The 22,859-nt window shown below is 39.6% G+C and overlaps 1 protein-coding gene across 1 annotated transcript in view; it reads left to right on the top strand.

Annotated features, from left to right (window-relative positions):
- LOC133538683 (phospholipid-transporting ATPase ABCA1-like) overlaps positions 1 to 22,859 on the top strand; it is a 129,452-nt gene that overhangs the window by 5,741 nt on the left and 100,852 nt on the right. The window contains exons 2-5 of the mRNA XM_061880383.1: positions 744 to 852; positions 7,260 to 7,353; positions 13,504 to 13,645; positions 16,388 to 16,506. Of these exons, the coding sequence (XP_061736367.1) occupies positions 787 to 852; positions 7,260 to 7,353; positions 13,504 to 13,645; positions 16,388 to 16,506 (421 nt within the window). The 5' untranslated portion in view covers positions 744 to 786. The remainder of the gene's footprint in view (positions 1 to 743; positions 853 to 7,259; positions 7,354 to 13,503; positions 13,646 to 16,387; positions 16,507 to 22,859) is intronic.

The raw sequence follows: 22,859 nt of genomic DNA, 5'->3' as shown, positions 1-22,859 counted from the left end.
ATCGGACCGGACCCCCTCCACAAGGGAGAGTGGGACATAGAAGAAAAAGAAAAGAAACGGCAGATCAACTGGTCTAAAAAGGAAGTCTATTTAAAGGCTAGAGTATACAAATGAGTTTTAAGGTGAGACTTAAATGCTTCTACTGAGGTGGCATCTCGAACAGTTATTTCTAAATAAAAAAAAAAATACACATTTAGATGCATCAGAATATGCAGTGTATGTTGAACTGGTTCCCCCATTTATTATTTTTTTTGGTAATGGAATAAAACAAACCACTGATGAAATCACCATTATGAAGTGTGATGATGTTTCCATTTCTATAGAAGGACTTCACTATTGCAGTTATTAACAATGTGTGAAAACGTGACTTTAAATGTTTGCAGAGTACTCTGGCACTTTGTAAACAGAATGTTCTTTGCACTTGCCCCCCCTTGTTGAACTGTCACGTGACCTTTGGACGCCGTGGACTTGAAAGATGTTCAAATTTTGCCGTGCTCGGCCGCTTGCTTCACTCGAGTTCTGTCTCGCACGCACAACTGTCTGGGTTTGCCGGGGTCAAATTTGATAGGTGAATATGTCGTCTTCGTCTTTTTCACAACATTTTATTTTCCCCAGCGAGCCTTTTTTGTATTTCATTATTCCGTTCTGAATGACTTCTACTGATTTATCGGGTTACTGAATTGTTTTCGCTCCAGTTTTAAGCTTCGTACCGCCAACTCTTGCTTGTTTTTGTGGCTTTGCAGTGAGGAACTGGAGCGTGCTCGGTGAGTTTGGGAAGACGGCGTCATGGCGGTCTCCACTCAACTGGGCTTACTTCTTTGGAAAAACTTCACGTACCGAAGACGACAGACTGTAAGTCGGATGAATCTGCTTTTTTTTTTTGCAATTGTTGTAGAATTTACACACTTAACTTTACAAACGCTTTACCAAAGACGATTTATTTTCCCAAAATGAATGCCAATAAATTATATTTTTGCCAGCATTATTCATAGACCAATTTAAAGGGGACCATTATCACAAAAGGGTTAAAAACAATAAAAGTCAGTTCCCAGTGGCTTGTTGTATTTTTTGAAGTTTTTTTCAAAATTTTACCGGTCTCGGAATATCCCTAAATAAAGCTTTAAAGTGCCTTATTTTCGGCTCTCTGCGAAAACACTGGCCATTTCCCTGTGACGTCACACAGTGCTGCCAATGTAAACAAACAATGGGAATACCACAGCAAGATATAGTGACATTAGCTCGGATTCAAACTCGGATTTCAGCGACTTAAGCGATTCAACAGATTATGCATGTATTGAAACGGATGGTTGGAGTATGAAAGTATTGAAGAAGAAACTGAAGCTATTGAGCGAATAGCTATTGACGCTATTCATAGCCATAGCATGGCCGAATAGCTGCATCTTTTGACACTGGAGCAACTTAAATCCGTCGATTGGTAAGTGTTTGTTTCGCATTAAATGTGGGTGGAAGGAAATCTAATATAGTTGCAAATGCATCTACAGGTTATCCATACATCTCTGTTCCATGTCTACTTTAGCATCGCCGGTAAATAGCATGTTAGCATCGATTTGCGTAGCATGTTAGCATCGATTAGCTGGCGGTCAACATCAACAAAACTCACCTTTGTGATTTCGTTGACTATCGTTGCAAATGCATCTGCAGGTTATCCATACATCTCTGTACCATGTCTGTCTTAGCATCGCCGGTCAAATGTGGAGACACTGGCACATTCAATGGGGGTCTGGCGGCAGACACTTTCGCATCTTCGGGCCTGTGGTGCAACTTGAATCCTTCCCTGTTAGTGTTGTTACACCCTCCGACAACACACCGTCGAGGCATGATTTCTCCAAGGTTCCAAAAAATAGTCGAAAAAACGGAAAATAACAGAGCTGAGACCCGGTGTTTGTAATGTGTTGAAAATGAAAATGGTGGGTGTGTTACCTCGGCGACGTCACATTCTGACGTCATCGCCTCCAGCGCGATAAACAGAAAGGCATTTAATTCGCCAAAATTTACCCATTTAGAGTTCGGAAATCGGTTAAAAAAAAAGATGGTCTTTTTTCTGCACCATCAAGGTATATATTGACGCTTACATAGGTCTGGTGATAATGTTCCCCTTCAAGCACTAGTTTGTTATCACAATATATAATTATTATAACGCAGATAAACTCTCAATTTTGCTTTGGTGTTTTATACCCTTGTAATTGGAAGGTCAGTAACTTTGAATCATCATGAATAATTAAACAAACAAAAACAAAAGGGACGCGCAATAAGGATTGAAATGATCAATTCGATTAGAGAAAAGCTTAAATTTGGATTCTGTTACGTCAATTAATCATTTAATGAGTGTAACCAAACCGCATGGAGTTTCAGGAACTTTAAATACACGAACATACTAGGGGTCTGCCAAAACATCGATACTACGATATATCGCGATATTTCCTCTTGCGGCACGTTATCGATACACGGGCGTCAAATATCGATATTTATAAACATAAACATACAGCCGTTTTGAACAGATTCGCCCACAAAAACCTGTTTTGATTCATGGAGTCACTACTTCGAGCCTCCACATTATGGCGCTCAGCATGAGTAAGAGTGTAACTCTAGCGCAGTACTCTAGAGTACTCTAATAGAGTACTCTTTGAAAAGAAAGAAGAAGAAGCAGCAGCAGATGGAGGGAATGGCGCAAAGCGGAGAAGCGAATAGCAGAGAAAAACACGTGAAATTTGAAATCTAAAGTCTGGGCCCACTTCGGCTTTTACTATACAGACAACGGAACAACACTTGATAAAGAGTTCGCAATCTGCAAGAACTGTCTGGCGAAGGTCAAGTACACGGGCAACACAACGAACATGCACAGCCATCTTGTCCGCCATCGGGGTCCGGTCCGATCCGGTGGCCATGTACTGCTTGCCTGTGTATCGGCTGGGGACATCTCTGCGCTGCTGATCCGCCTCCGCTTGGGATGGTTTCCTGCTGGCTCCGCTGTGAACGGGACTCTCGCTGCTGTGTTGAATCCGCTTTGGACTGGACTCTCGCGACTGTGTTGGATCCATTATGGATTGAACTTTCACAGTATCATGTTAGACCCGCTCGACATCCATTGCTTTCCTCCTCTCCAAGGTTCTCATAGTCATCATTGTCACCGATGTCCCACTGAGTGTGAGTTTTCCTTGCCCTTATGTGGGCCTACCGAGGATGTGGTAGTGGTTTGTGCAGCCCTTTGAGACACTAGTGATTTAGGGCTATATAAGTAAACATTGATTGATTGATTGATCGTCCTGAGCTTGCCACGGAGGAAAGGGCGAGTAGCGACGCTAATGCTAACGTTTCTGTTAGCCAGCCTACAATCAACACCGTATGTAAAGCAAAGCTCCCCTCTGCATCCCCCAGGGCTGCGAGCATTTCAAAGTCCATTGCTTGCTTTGTTCGTAAAGATCTTAGACCATATAGTATCGTTGAAGACAAAGGTTTCCTCCGAATGCGACATACACTGGAACCAAGATATGACATACCCCGTCAAAAATACTTCACTGAAAAAGCTGTCCCTGCGTTGTATGCAGAGACGAAAGCAAGTAAGTGCAAGTTCAAATGTGTTCTCAGGTTTTCATAAGACCACCCAGTTGTTGATAATGTAAGGCACTGACTAAAATGTTGTTTTTTTTAATATACAGTGAAGTGGCAGTTTTCATAAAACAATTTGATTTTAATTGTTAAGCACTGATGTGTCCATGATTACATAGAAGTTCAGTAGCACTGAAATGTATATTTTTTGCATTCATTTTGTTTTTTTTAATAATTTTAATTTGCAAATATATTTTGGTGAAGTGGATTCAGTGCAGTCAAAAAATTTTGAATTTCTTCAGTGACACAAGTGGAGGAGTTCAAGTACCTAGGAGTCTTGTTCACGAGTGAGGGAAGAGTGGATCGTGAGATCGACAGGCGGATCGGTGCGGCGTCTTCAGTAATGCGGACGTTGTACCGATCCGTTGTGGTGAAGAAGGAGCTGAGCCGGAAGGCAAAGCTCTCAATTTACCGGTCGATCTACGTTCCCATCCTCACCTATGGTCATGAGCTTTGGGTCATGACCGAAAGGATAAGATCACGGGTACAAGCGGCCGAAAAGAGTTTCCTCCGCCGTGTGGCGGGTCTCTCCCTTAGAGATAGGGTGAGAAGCTCTGCCATCCGGGAGGAACTCAAAGTAAAGCCGCTGCTCCTTCACATCGAGAGGAGCCAGATGAGGTGGTTCGGGCATCTGGTTAGGATGCCACCCGAACGCCTCCCTAGGGAGGTGTTTAGGGCACGTCCAACCGGTAGGAGGCCACGGGGAAGACCCAGGACACGTTGGGAAGACTCTGTCTCCCGGCTGGCCTGGGAACGCCTCGGGATCCCCCGGGAAGAGCTAGACGAAGTGGCTGGGGAGAGGGAAGTCTGGGTTTCCCTGCTTAGGCTGTTGCCCCCGCGACCCGACCTCGGATAAGCGGAAGATGATGGATGGATGGATGGATGGACACTGAAATCATGATGTGTCCTGGATGAAATTTCTTTCAATACGTCGATTATCGCATAATCGTTGTATCGTGATCTTATCGTTATCGTGGGCAAAATATCGTGATATTATCGTACTGTGAGGTACCTGATGATACCCAGCCCTAGAACATACCAAATTTTTCGTACGATAAGTCACAGTTTTTTTCATAGTTTGGTGCGACTTATACTCAGGGGCGACTTATGTGTGAAATTATTAACACATTACCGTAAAATACCAAATAATATTATTTAGCTCATTCACGTAAGAGACTAGACGTATAAGATTTCATGGGATTTAGAGATTAGGAGTGACAGATTGTTTGGTAAACGTATAGCATGTTCTATATGTTGTAGTTATTTGAATGACTCTTACCATAATATGTTAGTTAACATACCAGGCACCTTCTCAGTTGGTTATTTATGCCTCATATAAGGTACACTTATTCAGCCTGTTGTTCACTATTCTTTATTTATTCCAAATTGCCTTTCAAATATCTATTCTCGGTGTTGGGTTTTTTCAAATAAATTTCCCCAAAAATGCGACTTATACTCCAGTGTGACTTATATATGTTTTTTTCCTCCTTTATTATGCATTTTCGGCAGGTGCGACTTTTACTCCGGAGCGACTTATACTCCGAAAAATACGGTAGTTTCCGCACGGCCAATTAATGAGAGCGCAAATGAGAGCTCTGGTGCGTGAATGCTGTGATTGGCATGGCAGCGAACAGCGGATGTTTGTATATTGTACAGTATTTTGTATTTTGTATAGTGTTTTGTATATTGTACAGTATTTTGTATTTTGTATAGTGTTTTGTATATTGTACAGGATTGCTTATTATGTTTATTGGATAGTAGTGTGTTTATGTAAATTCAGATTTTTCTTTTCTTTATTACCTATTGTGCAATTTATTTTTTATCCCGTATTTGTTCCCACTACCGTACCTTAAGTTGGAGTCCTTAATCTCGTTATATGCAAATAAAATGACAATAAAGTCCATTCTATTCTATTCTACTCTATATTTATTTATTTTTTGATATTGCACACATCTTTAAAGTGAAATTTTAGTTGATAAATGTATTTATTTAAAAAAATTAAAATAATTGCAAGTACAAAAATGGTTGATTTCAACTTTTTTCTCTAAAATACACATTGAGGCTATTAAATGTGTTAGTTGATCAATTGAACAAGCGAATCGGTTGATTACTCTATTAGTAAAATGAATTGATTAACGTGGACCCCGACTTAAACAAGTTGAACAACTTATTCGGGTGTTACCAATTAGTGGTCATTTGTACGGAATATGTACTGAACTGTGCAATCTACTAATAAAAGTTTCAATCAATCAATCAATCAATCAATCAATCAAAAATAATCTAGACCTGCAGCCCTATTCCGAATCTTTGTTAGAAAAAAAATGCAATTCAATGAATAATGAACATGTTTTTTCCCTAGTTGTAAAAACTGGCTCAGGTGGTTCTTTTTTTGCCATCACTTTCCAGAAAACGTGGCGTACTCGCTCGTTCGTCCGTGTTTACCGGCTAATCTTGCTCGGTTTTAAGTTTTGGCCAACTCTGTATTTGAGTTTGACACCCCTGATATAGAACATGCTATACGTTTACCAAACAATCTGTCACTCCTAATCTCTAAATCCCATGAAATCTTATACGTCTAGTCTCTTACGTGAAAGAGCGAAATAATAGTATTTGATATTTTACGGTAATGTGTTAAAAATTTCACACATAAGTCGCACCCTTGGCCAAACTATGAAAAAACTGCGACTTATAGTCCGAAAAATAAGGTATATTTAATTTTTTTTTTTTTTTTTTAGTTTAACTTGGAAATCTAAAAGTTTTCCAATTACAATTTTAAAATATATACAAAATACGTGTTTATTGCATTTGAAAAGCATTATATATTATATATACTTATATAAGTAAAATATTTTTATGTATTATCATTACGTCAGTGGTGAATTTGTTGTCAATAATAGTGTTTATTGGCAAAACATTTGTAGGTCAGCATATCGTCCAGCAAAATGTGTTATCGAGCTACGCAACCCGTAAAGATTGCACCGATAAAATAATCCGCAGACATGTTATGAGTCATTGGGACAATGTGACACGACAAATACACGGTCTCCATTGTCCAGTCAACATCTTGAGCAACCTGTCGTCCACTCACAGCTATCTCAATCAAATTCAGCTGTGGGCCGAAGCACAGAGCCCACCCTGTGTTTAAACAAGATGTTTCATTTGCATACAATGCCAGCCATTATCCTTCCATCAAGAAGGAACCGTCCCCGAAGCGACGGCGGTGGCACAGTTGCTGCCTCGTTATTCAGTCCAGTTGATTCCAACAAAGAGAGATACAGTGTGGCTGTCAGAAAGAAGGTCTTTATTCTGCCCCCACCGCCGTGTTCAGTGCTTGTCTGCCATGCTGGTTCAGACTTAGAAAAGCCATATGGAACAGATGGGCAGCAGTGTCTTGTAAACCCAGCAGACTTCCCTGGCTGTCTTCCCTTATTCTGTACCACTTAGTCTCATGCTGGGTTTACTCTTGACAGACCCCTCTGCTCGCACACATACCCTGGTTTTTTGTATCTACAGCATTTAAGTTGACCAGATTCTACATGAAAAAAATACATAGCAATGACAGTTCTGTGAATTTCTTATCTACAGTGAGAGGTTGAAACTAATTTCTCTTTTTTGTTTGTTTCTTGTCTCAGATTCAGCTGCTGATTGAGATAATCTGGCCTCTCTTCATCTTCTTCATCCTCATCTCAGTTCGGATACACTATCCACCCTACGAGCAGCACGAATGTAAGAAATAAACAACAATAAAATCATATTTGATAGTGATTACATCAGGGGTCACCAACCTTCTGGAAACCAAGAGCTACTTCTTGGGTACTGATTAATGCAAAGGGCTAAAAGTTTGATACACACTTAAATACATTGCCAGAAATAGCCAATTTGCTCAATTTACCTTTAATATATATATATATATATATATATATATATATATATATATATGTAGGTGTGGGGAAAATCACAAGACTACTTCATCTCTACAGAACTGTTTCATGAGAGGTTCCCTCAATCATCAGGAGATAGTACCAGATAGTACCAGAGATAAAATCTCCTGACGATTGAGGGAACCCCTCATGAAACAGTTCTGTAGAGATGAAGTAGTCTTGTGATTTTTCCCACACCTACATATTGCGCTCTACCACGGTATCGAGCACTATTCTCTGGATAATCCAATCAAGACATATATATATATATATATATATATATATATATATATATATATATATATATATATATATATATATATATATATATATATATATATATATATATATATATATATATATATATATATATATATATATATATATATATATATATATATATATATATATATATATATATATACGGGCTTCACGGTGGCAGAGGGGTTAGTGCGTCTGCCTCACAATACGAAGGTCCTGCAGTCCTGGGTTCAAATCCAGGCTCGGGATCTTTCTGTGTGGAGTTTGCATGTTCTCCCCGTGAATGCGTGGGTTCCCTCCGGGTACTCCGGCTTCCTCCCACCTCCAAAGACATGCACCTGGGGATAAGTTGATTGGCAACACTAAATTGGCCCTAGTGTGTGAATGTGAGTGTGAATGTTGTTGTCCGCGACCCCGAAAGGGAATAAGCGGTAGAAAATGGATGGATGGATGGATATATATATATATATATATATATATATATATATATATATATATAAATGGGTATTTCTGTCTGTCATTCCGTCGTACATTTTTTTTCCTTTACGGAAGTTTTTTTTTTACAGAATAAATGATGAAAAAAACACCTAATTGAGCGGTTTAAAAGAGAAGAAAACCGGGAAAAAAAATGAAAATAAAATTTTGAAACATAGTTTGTCTTCAATTTCGACTCTTTAAAATTCAACCAAAAAAAAAGAAGAGAAAAACTAGCTGATTCGAATCTTTTTGAAAAAATTAAAAAAATAATTTATGGAACATCGTTAGTCATTTTTCCGGATTAAGATAAATTTTAGACTTTTCATGACATGTTTTAAATAGGTTAAAATCCAATCTGCACTTTGTTAGAATATATAACAAATTGGACCAAGCTATATTTCTAACAAAGACGAATCATAATTTCTTCTAGATTTTCCAGAACAAAAATTTTAAAAAAAATTCAAGAAACTTTGAAATAAGATTTACATTTGATTTTTACAGATTTTCTAGATTTGCCAGAATATTTTTTTTTTAATTTTAATCCTAATAAATTTGAAGAAATATTTCACAAATATTCTTCCTCGAAAAAAACAGAAGCTAAAATTAAGAATTAAATTTAAATGTATTTAATATTCTTTACAATAAAAAGAAAAAAAAATACTTGAACATTGATTTAAATTGTCAGGAAAGAAGAGGAAGGAATTTAAAAGGTAAAAAAGGTATATGTGTTTAAAAATCCTAAAATCATTTTTAAGGTTGTATTTTTTCTCTAAAATTGTCTTTCTGAAAGTTATAAGAAGCAAAGTGAAAAAATTAATGAATTTATTTAAACAAGTGAAGACTAACTCTTTAAAATATTTTCTTTGATTTTCAAATTCTTTTTGAATTTTGTCTCTTTTAGAATTAAAAATGTCGAGCACAGTGAGACCAGCTTAATAGTAAATAAATACAATTTAAAAAAATAGAGGCAGCTCACTGGTAAGTGCTGCTATTTGAGCTATTTTTAGAACAGGCCAGTGGGCGACTCATCTGGTCCTTACGGGCTACCTGGTGCCCGCGGGCACCGCGTTGGTGACCCCTGGATACATCCTTGCTCAACATTTAGTATATATTGCAATGCATCAGTTACTAAAAGTTGGATATTACATTACCTCTTTGGTATATGGGCCACTCCATCAAATCGGTGCCACCAACCTGTTGTACTGTACCTCTCTCAACAGAACTTTCGGTAATTTTCAACAATAAATCTGGTATTACGCAAGATACTCTATTAAAATGTGTGTTAGTCTATCACAGGCCACTTTATTTCATTTTTTGACAAGTTTTCTAAGCCGAAGATGACTCATTTGAGTAAGAGGAGTAAGTTTCAACATAAAATGATAATACGTGACATACCTACATGTCATGTATCAGTGGTCCCCAAACTTTTTGTAGCTGCGGACAGGTCAAGGCTTGATAATTTGTCCCGCGGTCCGGTGGGGGATGGGGGTATTTTTTATTTTTTTTCTTTGTCATGAAAAAGGGATGCTTTTGTCATGAAAAATGGAGGTTAAAAAAACTAATTGTAAGTGTATCTTGTGTTTTTTATGTTGATTTAATTAAAAAAAAAAAATTAAAACATGAAAATAAAAAATGTTATTAAAAAAAATACAATTTAATGAAAAAATTATTCTGCAGCCCGGTACCAATTGAGCCGCAGCCCGGTGGTTGGGGACCACTGTCATGTATGATAATGATACGTGACACAAAGCCCATTACAGTGTTTGAAGAAATAATTCTATTTCAGAAATAAAAAAATAACTTCAAACATAATTTGATGTATATGTGTATATATGTATTTGTGTAAATGTATGTATACACAATATGTACGTATATCAAATTTAAGTTCACGGATTTTTTTCTGTATGTGTTTGTTTGTGTGTGTGTATGTATATATATATATATATATATATAAATATATATATATATATATATATATATATATATATATATATATATATACATATATATATATATATATATATATGTATGTATGTATGTATGTATAAATGTATATACAGTGTATATATATATAGTATATGTATATATATATGTATATATATTTTTACAGTATACTGTATATATATATATATATATATATATATATATATATATACTGTATATATAATATATATATATGTACATATATATGTATATATGTACGTATATTATATATATGTATATATGTGTGTGTATGTATATATATATATATATATATATATACATATATATATATAATATATATATGTACATATATATGTATATATGTATGTATATTATATATATGTATATATATGTGTGTGTGTGTGTGTGTGTGTGTATATATATATATATATACATACATACATATATACATACATACCTGAGTGAACTTACTTTTGGATTTCCTATGGCCTGCCATGATTCTGAATGATGCAATGTCCTGTGGCCCACGTGACTTGTTAAACAATTTTTTTAGAGAGGCAATAATGTGTCAGTGTAACAGGACTGAGTTAAACCCCAGATACTTATTTATTCTTATAAAAATTCAAAGAGGGAATTACCTGGCCGGCAAATATTTTTGGGCTTGTTAACTAATTTTTAAAATATATTTTTCAAAAAAATTTAAGTTAAATTATAGTTGGTATAAAGTGTAAAACAAATATGTAAAACTATATATATATATACAATAAGTCAGGTGTACCCTGCCTTCCGCCCGAATGCAGTTGGGATAGGCTCCAGCCACCCCCGCAATCTCGAGAGGGACAAACGGTAGGAAATGGTTGGATGGATGGATAATATATTTTATTGTAAAATGTTATTTTAGTGAGTAGCAACAGGTAAAAAAAATGTCGTGCTTAATGTACTTTAACCAGTTTTATTTAATATGCAATCAGAGCAATGTGTATGACACTTGGTGTCATACAAAACAATATTTTACAGTCGATTCAATCAGACATTCAAAGGTTTTTTATTTCTGAGGATGCAAATTCTGTACAGTATATGCAATGTTTACTGTTTCTTGTAAGAGTTTTCTGTGTATAAAGTTGAGACATACCGGTAGTTTGCACATTTTCTTGGAAAAAAACAACATGTGAGTCATTCTTTGCATGTTATCACAAGGGGATCTTTTGGATTTGTCAATATTTGCTTGGACTACTGGGACACGTGGTGAGATGTTTAGGAAAATGCAAACAACTGAACTCGTTTCACAGCTTAAGCCGCATCCCGACTCAATGGACTTACAACTTTCAGATTTGTATGGCCTTTTGATAAATGGATGTTATATAGTTCAAATCAAACTGCAATTTCCCTCATGTGATCCAAGTTACATCGGAGATGTATTACTGAAGAAAAAGTGTAAGATGGTAGCTACCTCAGTAAATTGCAGCAGCAATAAAGTTAGCTGATAACTGTCCTTTCAATTGTAAAGTCAAGGCCATATATGTGAGATAAAACAGTCAGACTTTTTTGTATAAATATCCATCCATCCATCCATCTTCTTCCGCTTAGCCGAGGTCGGGTCGCGGGGGCAACAGCCTAAGCAGGGAAACTCAGACTTCCCTCTCCCCAGCCACTTCGTCTAGCTCTTCCCGGGGGATCGATCCCGAGGCGTTCCCAGGCCAGCCGGGAGACATAGTCTTCCCAACGTGTCCTGGGTCTTCCCCGTGGCCTCCTTCCGGTTGGACGTGCCCTAAACACCTCTCTAGGGAGGCGTTCGGGTGGCATCCTGACCAGATGCCCGAACCACCTCATCTGGCTCCTCTCGATGTGGAGGAGCAGCGGCTTTACTTTGAGTTCCTCCCGGATGGCAGAGCTTCTCACCCTATCTCTAAGGGAGAGACCTGGAAACTCATTTCGGCCGCTTGTACACGTGATCTTATCCTTTTGGTCATGACCCAAAGCTCATGACCATAAGTGAGGATGGGAACGTAGATCGACCGGTAAATTGAGAGTTTTGCCTTCCGGCTCAGCTCCTTCTTCACCACAACGGATCGGTACAACGTCCGCATTACTGAAGACGCCGCACCGATCCGCCTGTCGATCTCACGATCCACTCTTCCCTCACTCGTGAACAAGACTCCTAGGCACTTGAACTCCTCCACTTGGGGCAGGGTCTCCTCCCCAACCCGGAGATGGCATTCCACCCTTTTCCGGGCGAGAACCATGGACTCGGACTTGGAGGTGCTGATTCTAATTCCGGTCGCTTCACACTCGGCTGCAAACCGATCCAGTAAGAGCTGAAGATCCCGGCCAGATGAAGCCATCAGGACTACATCATCTGCAAAAAGCAGAGACCTAATCCTGCGGTCACCAAACCGGAACCCCTCAACGCCTTGACTGCGCCTAGAAATTCTGTCCATAAAAGTTATGAACAGAATGGGTGACAAAGGACAGCCTTGGGGGAGTCCAACCTTCACTGGAAATGTGTTCGACTTACAATGCGGACCAAGCTCTGACACTGATCATACAGGGATCGGACCGCCACAATAAGACAGTCCGATACCTCATACTCTCTGAGCACTCCCCACAGGACTTCCCGAGGGACACGGTCGAATGCCTTCTCCAAGTCCACAAAGCACATGTAGACTGGTTGGGCAAACTCCCATGCACCCTCAAGAACCCTGCCGAGAGTACAGAGCTGGTCCACAGTTCCACGACCAGGACGAAAACCACACTGTTCCTCCTGAATCCGAGGTTCGACTATCCGACGTAGCCTCCTCTCCAGTACACCTGAATAAACCTTACTATCGTGATCCCACGATAGTTGGAACACACCCTCCGGTCCCCCTTCTTAAAGAGAGGAACCACCACCCCGGTCTGCCAATCCAGAGGTACCGCCCCCGATGTCCTCGCGATGCTGCAGAGTCTGCAGAGTATAAATATTCCTACAAAAACAATTCATTGATTTGAATGGATTCCAGTTCAGCAAAAACATTTATTCATTTTTAAATTTGTCATTTTGCATTAAAATGTGCAGTGAAAGAGAAAAGGCAACATACATATGTTTCCTGTTGTGAAGATGTATTACAAACTGTGTCAACAATATATTTGAGATTTAGGTTGCAACAAGAGCAGAATGGCTTTTGCTATAGGAAGTTTACGTTCATGATTAAATAATTTTTTCCACGTTTTACCCTTCTTGATGAAATTCATACCCAAAAAAACTAATCATGGCGTTTTATGCCCAACTTCACAGGCCATTTCCCTAACAAGGCCTTGCCTTCAGCGGGCACCCTGCCTTGGGTACAAGGAATCATCTGTAATGCCAACAACCCCTGCTTCCGGAACCCAACCCCTGGAGAGAGCCCCGGGGTTGTGGGCAACTTTAACGATTCGATGTGAGTGAGAAATATAACCTTCTTTTACATTTTTGCAGTACCTTGATCATTGTTTAGTGTGTATAAAACCAAATCAACGCTCTATTTTCATGTAAAAAGAGGAATGAGATCATTATTTAACAATATGTTACTGCTTGCTCTGCTTCATCCTGAAACTTCTGATATTTTCGGGTTAACTTATTTAGATGTATCTTTGTAAATGCTTTGTTTTTTAATACATTGCTGTGGCCTTTTTTGTGTATTGTTTCAATTTCGATTACAAATTGATAATTCATGGATTTGTTGATTAATTACAGGGTCTGTTTGCAACTTGCGCACAGTTAAATTTTTTAAACCAACAAATTTGCGCTGCCTAATGGTAAAAATGTTTTAATCAAATTAATCACACTTTTTAATTTGGATTAATGTTGATAATTGTCACAGGTTATTACTCAAATTCGTTAAATTAACAAAAAAATGTCTGAATGACATTTTAACGATAACATTTTTCAACTATAGCTGTGGTTCTCAAATGGGGGTACTTGAAGGTATGCCAAGGGGTACGTGAGATTTAAAAAAATATATATATTCTAAAAATAGCAACAATTCAACAATCCTTTATAAATATATTTATTGAATAATACTTCAACAAAATATGAATGTATGTTTAAATCAGGGGTTCCGAACTAATTTTAGCTCAGCGGCAGCATTGAAGAAAATGCATGTGGGCCAGACGGTTCAAATCATGGCATAATAACTTAAAAATACAACTACAACAACTTCAGATTGTTTTTTTTGTTTTTTTGCCAAAATACAACAAGCACATTCAAAAAATGTACATTTCAGAAATAATCGTTTTGTCAAAACACTTTAAGTTAGTGAAAAACTCTGAGGGGAAAAAAATGTGCAGTTTCAAAAACACAATGAAGAACACAATGAACTTAAGACTTTACCTCAGTATATAAGTTCATAAACTGTGTAAAGAAATGCAATATTCAGTGTTGCCAGCTAGATTTTCTGTGGACATGTTCCATAAATAAAGATGTTAAAGATTTCTTTTTTTGTGAAGAAATGTTTAGAATTAAGTTCTTGAATCCAGATGGATCTCCTTTACAATCCCCAAAGAGGGCACTTTAAGTTGATGATTACTTCTATGTGTGGAAATCTTTATTTATAATTGAATCACTTGTTTATTTTTCAACAAGTTTTTACTCTTTTTTTTTTTTCCAAATAGTTAAAAAGTACCACTACAAATCAGCAATATTGCACCGTTATACAATTTAATAAATCAGAAACTGATGACATAGTGCTGTATTTTACTTCTTTATCTCCTTTTTTCAACCAAAAATGCTCTGATTAGGGGGTACTTGAATCAAAAAAAATGTTCACAGGCGGTACATCACTGAAAAAAGGTTGAGAACCACTGAACTATAGCTAACATTAGCAGCTAAACTCTGCCAAATCGCTACCATCAACTGACAACACACAAAGCTAATTCGCATGTGTGCTGTTCTGTAGGCATAGTTTACGTCAGGGGTGCCCATTACGTCGATCGCGAGCTACCAGTCGACCGCGGGGGGTGTGTCAGTCGATCTCCAGCCAGGCTTTTAAAAAAAATAGACCTAAAAATTAGTGATCATCAATCTTCACCAAGACGTCACTTAAATGACATTCACGGTACCGGAGGGTCTTGTGAGATGACGCTGGCTGCTGCAAGATCATTATTATGAAAATATGACCGAGAGGAAGGCGAGAAACACTTTTTATTTCAACAGACTCTCGCGCCGTACCTTCCGTCAAAACTCTAAAGGCCGACTGCACATTTCCTATCTTCACAATAAAAGCCCTGCTTCATGCTGCCTGCGCTAACTAAATACAGAGTCTCGGAAAACTGGCGTGCACAAGCGATCCCTCAGAAAGCTGGCGTGCACATCACTTGTGCACGCCAACTTTCCGAGACTCTTATTTTGTTAGCGCAGGCAGCATGAAGCAAGGCTTTTATTGTGAAGATAGGAAATGTGCAGTCGGCCTTTAGAGTTTTGACGGAAGGGACGGCGCGAAAGTCTGTTGAAATAAAAAGTGTTTCTCGCCTTCCTCTCTGTCATTTTTTCATAATAATGAACTGGCAGCAGCCAGCGTCATCTCACAAGACCCTCGGGTGCCGTGAATGTCAATCAAGCAAGCTACGGAATTTGCCGCCAATGTTTTTCTTGTAAAGTGTATGGAAGCTGGATGAATTAGATGCCAAAAACCAACCACTTTCATATGGTATTGTACAGAAAGGACAACTTTTTTTCTCCTCCATTTGAAAATGTGGGCGTTATCATCATTACTGTCTGATTCCAATCAATGCAAGTCATCAGAATCAGGTAATACACCAACTTATATTCTTGTCTTTGTGAAAGAAAGACATCTATATGTGTTACACATGCTTGTATTATCATTAAACACATTTAACTTGTTTACAAAAAATGTCTCTTTCATAAAGAAATAAATATAAATGATATATATAAATGAGGTAGATCCCCTCGAGTTGGTCAATTGAAAAGTAGCTCGCCTGCAGAAAAAGTGTGGGCACCCCTGGTTTACGTTATTACATGCTAAAAGCAGGAAGAGGGCAAGTCTAATGCTAACAACACTTTGAAACTTTTGCACCCTCAAGGCAGCCAAGTAAAGATTGCAAACAGACCCTTTACTCAATAATATATTTATTAAGAATTCGACTATTAGTGTATATCTCACTGGGCTTGGGTGTGTTTCCAGAATCTCCCGACTCTTTAATGATGCCAAGAAGATCCTGTTGTACACCCAGAATGATAAAAGCTACGAGGGCTACCGTGGGCTCCTGAGGGCCCTCCACAAGTTGCAGAAGAACACCGCCCGTAAGGACTCTGAATTCTAATTGACCACCGAACTGTTTAGTTCACTGTTATACTTGTTTTGATGCACAATATGAGGGAAGGAAACACTGCTACACAACCTTAAACACAGCAAGGTGTCTCATTCGCACATCAGCATCCACTTCATTTCCATCTACCAGGGGTTTACCGATACAACTACACTTCCGACACAATAGTGATTTTGGAGCCCTGAGTATTGGCCGATACGATATCAACAAGAATCACAATGCACAGTTTTATCGTTTGGTAGTGTGGAATGTTGGAAAAGGCTTGGTCAAGTGAACGATGACAGGTATGAAAAACACGAGCCTTATAAAAAAAAAACATATGCTGTGTTTAATTTGAAATGGAGTGGTAATTAGTAGAGATAAAATTGGACTGCCAATATTATCGGCCGATAAATGCTATTAAATTGTAATATCGGAAATTATCGGTTTCAAAAAGTAAAATTTGTGACTTTTTAAAACGCTGCTGTACGACGCGGTACACGGACGTAGGGAGAAGTACAGAGCGCCAATGAACCTTAAAGGCACGGCCTTTGCGTGGCAGACCAATCCCATAATATCTAAGGCTTTTCACACACACAAGTGAATGCAACGCATACTTGGTCAACAGCCATACAGGTCACACTGAGGGTGGCCGTATAAATAACTTTACTACTGTTACAAATATCAATCAATCAATGTTTACTTATATAGCCCTAAATCACTAGTGTCTCAAAGGGCTGCACAAACCACTACGACATCCTCGGTAGGCCCACATAAGGGCAAGGAAAACTCACACCCAGTGGGACGTCGGTGACAATGATGACTATGAGAACCTTGGAGAGGAGGAAAGCAATGGATGTCGAGCGGGTCTAACATGATACAGTGAAAGTTCAATCCACAATGGATCCAACACAGTCGCGAGAGTCCAGTCCAAAGCGGATCCAACACAGCAGCGAGAGTCCCGTTCACAGCGGAGCCAGCAGGAAACCATCCCAAGCGGAGGCGGATCAGCAGCGCAGAGATGTCCCCAGCCGATACACAGGCGAGCAGTACATGGCCACCGGATCGGACCGGACCCCCTCCACAAGGGAGAGTGGGACATAGAAGAAAAAGAAAAGAAACGGCAGATCAACTGGTCTAAAAAGGGAGTCTATTTAAAGGCTAGAGTATACAAATGAGTTTTAAGGTGAGACCTAAATGCTTCTGTGAACCCACACCAAACAAGAATGACAAACAAATTTCGGGAGAGCATCCGCACCGTGACACAACATAAACACAACAGAAAATATACCCAGAAACCCTTGCAGCACTAACTCTTCCTGGACGCTACAATATACACCCCCCGCTACCCCTTCCCTCCGACCTCAACCCCGCTTACCACAACCTCCTCATGCTCTCTCAGGGAGATCCATCCATCCATTTCCTACCGCTTATTCCCTTTCGGGGTCGCGGGGGGCGCTGGCGCCTATCTCAGCTACAATCGGGCGGAAGGCAGGGTACACCCTGGACAAGTCGCCACCTCATCGCAGGGCCAACACAGATAGTGTCCCAAATTCCAAGCTGCTGTTTTGAGGCATGTTAAAAAAAATAATGCACTTTGTGACTTCAATAATAAATATATAAATATGGCAGTGCCATGTGCCAAAATTAGGCATAATAATGTGTTAATTCCACGACTGTGTATATATATATATATATATCGGTATCAGTTGATCGGTTGATATCGGTATCGGTAATTAAGAGTTGAACAAGATCAGATATCGGCAACAAAGCCATTATCGGACATCTCTAGTAATTAGTGTTTTTAGCAGCACCGAGTGGTCACAATCGTTTATTAAGTTAGGATTATGAATCACGACGCAGTAAATTAATGATTCAGTCATGTTTGTTAGTGGACACTTATAGAGACTGTATCTGCAAGTAATATGCAACTATATATTTTTTTATAGTTCTTTATATTGACAAATGTTTTGTTGTGGACTGCAATGTTGTTCAATTAAGGACAGTTATTAGGTATTTCTAGCTTGTGTGCTATCGTGTGCTTAGCTGTTGTGTAGCTGCTACCTCTTAATAGCCTACAATATTTACATTTTGTATGGAATTCACTATAATACAGGAATTATTGGAGGACACTGAGATATTAACTGAATGTCCAACTTGGCACAAATGAAGTTGCTTCAGGACGGCTGGTACCGAAGCTTTTAGATGCAAGCCAATGTCATTTGATACTTGTTTTTAGTCTGATATTGCATCAATATCATTATCGGATCCGGACACCCCTCCTATTTGGATTATTTATGATCGTCTACAAAAGTGTAAAGCTTATTAATCGGGATATTTAACCCCTTCTGGAAGCAAACACGATGAATTGTTACTTGATGCATATTATGCAGTCGCTTAGACCAGTGGTCCCCAACCACCGGGCCGCAGAAGAATTTCTTATTAAAAAAAAATATATATATATATATATATATTTTTTTTTTAAATTAAATCAACATAAAAAACACAATATACACTTACTATTAGTGCACCAACCACAAAAACGTCCCTTTTTCATGACAAAGAAAAAAAAAAGAAAAAAAAAGGACCCCCCCCGGGCCGCAGGACAAATTATTAAGCTTTGACCGGTCCGCAGATACAAAAAAGGTGAGAACCACTGGTGTAAGCCAGTGGTGTAAGCCAGTGGTTCTCAAACTTTTTTCAGTGATGTACCCCCTGTGAAGTGAAGTGAATTATATTTATATAGCGCTTTTCTCTAGTGACTCAAAGCGCTTTACATAGTGAAACCCAATATCTAAGTAACATTTAAACCAGTGTGGGTGGCACTGGGAGCAGGTGGGTAAAGTGTCTTGCCCAAGGACACAACGGCAGTGACTAGGATGGCGGAAGCTGGAATCGAACCTGCAACCCTCAAGTTGCTGGCACGGCCACTCTACCAACCGAGCTATACCGCCCCTGCGAACATTTTTTTAATTCAAGTACCCCCTAATCAGAGCAAAGCATTTTTGGTTCAAACAAAGAGATAAAGAAGTAAAATACAGCACTATGTCATCCATTTCGGATTTATTAAATTGTATAACAGTGCAAAATATTCCTAATTTCTAGTGGTCTTTCTTGAACTATTTAGAAAAAAAGATTTAAAAATAACGAGTGATTCAATCAGAAATAAAGATTTCTACACATAGAAGTAATCAACTTAAAGAGCCCTCTTTGGGGATTGTAATAGAGATCCATCTGGATTCATCAACTTAATTCTAAAAATGTCTTTACGAAAGAAGAAATCTTTAACATCAATATTTATGGAACATGTCCACAACAAATCTAGCTGTCAACACTGAATATTGCATTGTTGCATTTCTTTTCACAATTTACGAACTTACTTACATATTATTATTTATAAAGGATTTTTGAATTGTTGCTATTTTTAGAATATTTTTTAAAAATCTCACGTACCCCTTGGCATACCTTCAAGTACCCCCAGGGTTACCCGTACCCCCATTTGAGAACCACTGGCCTAGACGGCACAGTTTTACTTTAGATCAAGCATTGCTGAGCAATAGATGTGTACGTTGCCAAATGAAGCCAGTTGTAAAGGTCAGCAGGTTTTTCATCAAAGTCTCCAGACGCATCTGAACATGTTATCGCTTTCTGGCAGCCTAAGGGGCCCCCCTCCATCTCCCAGAAGTCATTGGGTGTTGCACTTCCTTATCTCTCTCATTGTGTGCCAGCAGAGGTGCAAGGCAGAAATCTTGCATATTTACCACACTGGAAATGATTGTATAATCGCTACACTAATCTGCACATTGTCCCAACTGGAATGTTGCCCCTTCCTGGCTCTGAGGGCGTACTTTAGAGCACACTGAGGGAAAAAAAGATGAGGGAAAAAAAGATCCACAGCCATGACCTCGGCTGCGGAGAAAGGTTGTGTTTCTAAAATAACGTCCTGTTGTCGACTTTACAGGGCAGACTCGGTGCAGACCGTTTCAAATTTAGGAATGAGTACGCCTCCCAGTCTGCAGTTCTGTAGAACCATTGAATGCTTGTTGAAAGACAAATCGTGAAGAAAAAGTCATCAATTTGTTTTTTTAGAACCCATTTTAGCACAGTGAGCGGCCGAAACAAGGTTTAAAAACAGACATAATTGGCTCGAATAAACCACACTACTAATCCAATCCACTTTATTTATATAGCACATTTAAACAACAATAACGTTTCCAAAGTGCTGCACAGCCATGTTAAAAACAATTGTAAATAAATAAATAAATAAATAAAATAAAATAAAAAAAGTATATATATATATATATATATATATATATATATATATATGTATATTATGCTCCACCATCCATCCATCCATCATCTTCCGCTTATCCGAGATCGGGTCGCGGGGGCAGCAGCCTAAGCAGGGAAGCCCAGACTTCCCTATCTCCGGCCGCTTCGTCCAGCTCTTCCCGGGGGATCCCAAGGCGTTCCCAGGCCAGCCGGGAGACATAGTCTTCCCAACGTGTCCTGGGTCTTCCCCGTGGCCTCCTACCGGTTGGACGTGCCCTAAACACCTCCCTAGGGAGGCGTTCGGGTGGCATCCTGACCAGATGCCCAAACCACCTCATCTGGCTCCTCTCGATGTGAAGGAGCAGCGGCTTTACTTTGAGTTCCTCCCTGATGGCAGAGCTTCTCACCCTATCTCTAAGGGAGAGACCTGGAAACTCATTTCGGCCGCTTGTACCCGTGATCTTATCCTTTCGGTCATGACCCAAAGCTCATGACCATAGGTGAGGATGGGAACGTACATCGACCGGTAAATTGAGAGCTTTGCCTTCCGGCTCAGCTCCTTCTTCACCACAACGGATCGGTACAACGTCCGCATTACTGAAGACGCCGCACCGATCCGCCTGTCGATCTCACGATCCACTCTTCCCCCACTCTTGAACAAGACTCCTAGGTACTTGAACTCCTCCACTTGGGGCAGGGTCTCCTCCCCAACCCAGAGATGGCATTCCACCCTTTTCCGGGCGAGAACCATGGACTCTGACTTGGAGGTGCTGATTCTCATTCCGGTCGCTTCACACTCGGCTGCGAACCGATCCAGTGAGAGCTGAAGATCCCGGTCAGATGAAGCCATCAGGACCACATCATCTGCAAAAAGCAGAGACCTAATCCTGCGGTCACCAAACCGGATCCCCTCAACGCCTTGACTGCGCCTAGAAATTCTGTCCATAAAAGTTATGAACAGAATCGGTGACAAAGGACAGCCTTGGCGGAGTCCAACCCTCACTGGAAATGTGTTCGACTTACTGCCGGCAATGCGGACCAAGCTCTGGCACTGATCGTACAGGGAGCGGACCACCACAATAAGACAGTCCGATACCCCATACTCTCTGAGCACTCCCCACAGGACTTCCCGAGGGACACGGTCGAATGCCTTCTCCAAGTCCACAAAGCACATGTAGACTGGTTGGGCAAACTCCCATGCACCCTCAAAAACCCTGCCGAGAGTATAGAGCTGGTCCACAGTTCCACGACCAGGACGAAAACCACACTGTTCCTCCTGAATCCGAGGTGCATTGTGAGCTGGGCGGCAGCCGAAGGCAGGGTACTTGGCGGTCCGATCCTCGGCTACAGAAGCTATGCTCCACCAATGACTGAATAAAAACAAAAAATAAATAAATATGAAACCAATAAAATCAAATATGATTAAAAACTATTTTAAAGGGTAAAATCAATTAAAACAGTAAAATAGAAATCAAAGTGTATAAAAAACACAGAGGACAGAGGACCACACAACTCACGTAGTTTTAAAAGCCAAAGAATAAAAGTGGGTCTTAAGAGGAGACTTAAAACACTCCACTGTGGAAGCAGTTTGAACATGGAGGGGCAGAGTGTTCCAGAGCTTAGGGCCGACCACAGAGAAGGCCCTGTCTCCCCTGGTCTTAAGTCTGGTCTTGGGCACCACGAGCTGGAACTGGCTTTCGGACCTCAGAGCGCGCGCTTGGATGTAAATTTGGATAAGGTCCGAGATATATTGAGGTGCCAGTCCATGTAAAGATTTAAAAACAAACAGCAATGTTTTAAAATCAATTCTAAAATGAACAGGGAGCCAGTGCAAACTCTGAAGAATTGGGGTTACATGCTGGCGTTTCCTGGCCCCTCTTAAAAGTCGTGCTGCTGCGTTCTGGACTAACTGCAACCGGGAGAGAGCTTTTTGGCTAATGCCAGCATAAAGTGCATTGCAGTAGTCCAGGCCACTTGAAATAAAAGCATGCACGACTTGTTCAAAAAAGGTTAAAAGATAAAAACGGTTTAACCTTTACTAAAAGACGAAGGTGATAAAAACACGATTTTGAAACT

Source organism: Nerophis ophidion, linkage group LG20 (genome assembly GCF_033978795.1).
Source record: "Nerophis ophidion isolate RoL-2023_Sa linkage group LG20, RoL_Noph_v1.0, whole genome shotgun sequence".
Lineage (NCBI taxonomy): Eukaryota > Metazoa > Chordata > Actinopteri > Syngnathiformes > Syngnathidae > Nerophis > Nerophis ophidion.
Note: the sequence above shows the minus strand (reverse complement) of the source record. Positions and strands in the feature narration are given on the sequence as shown.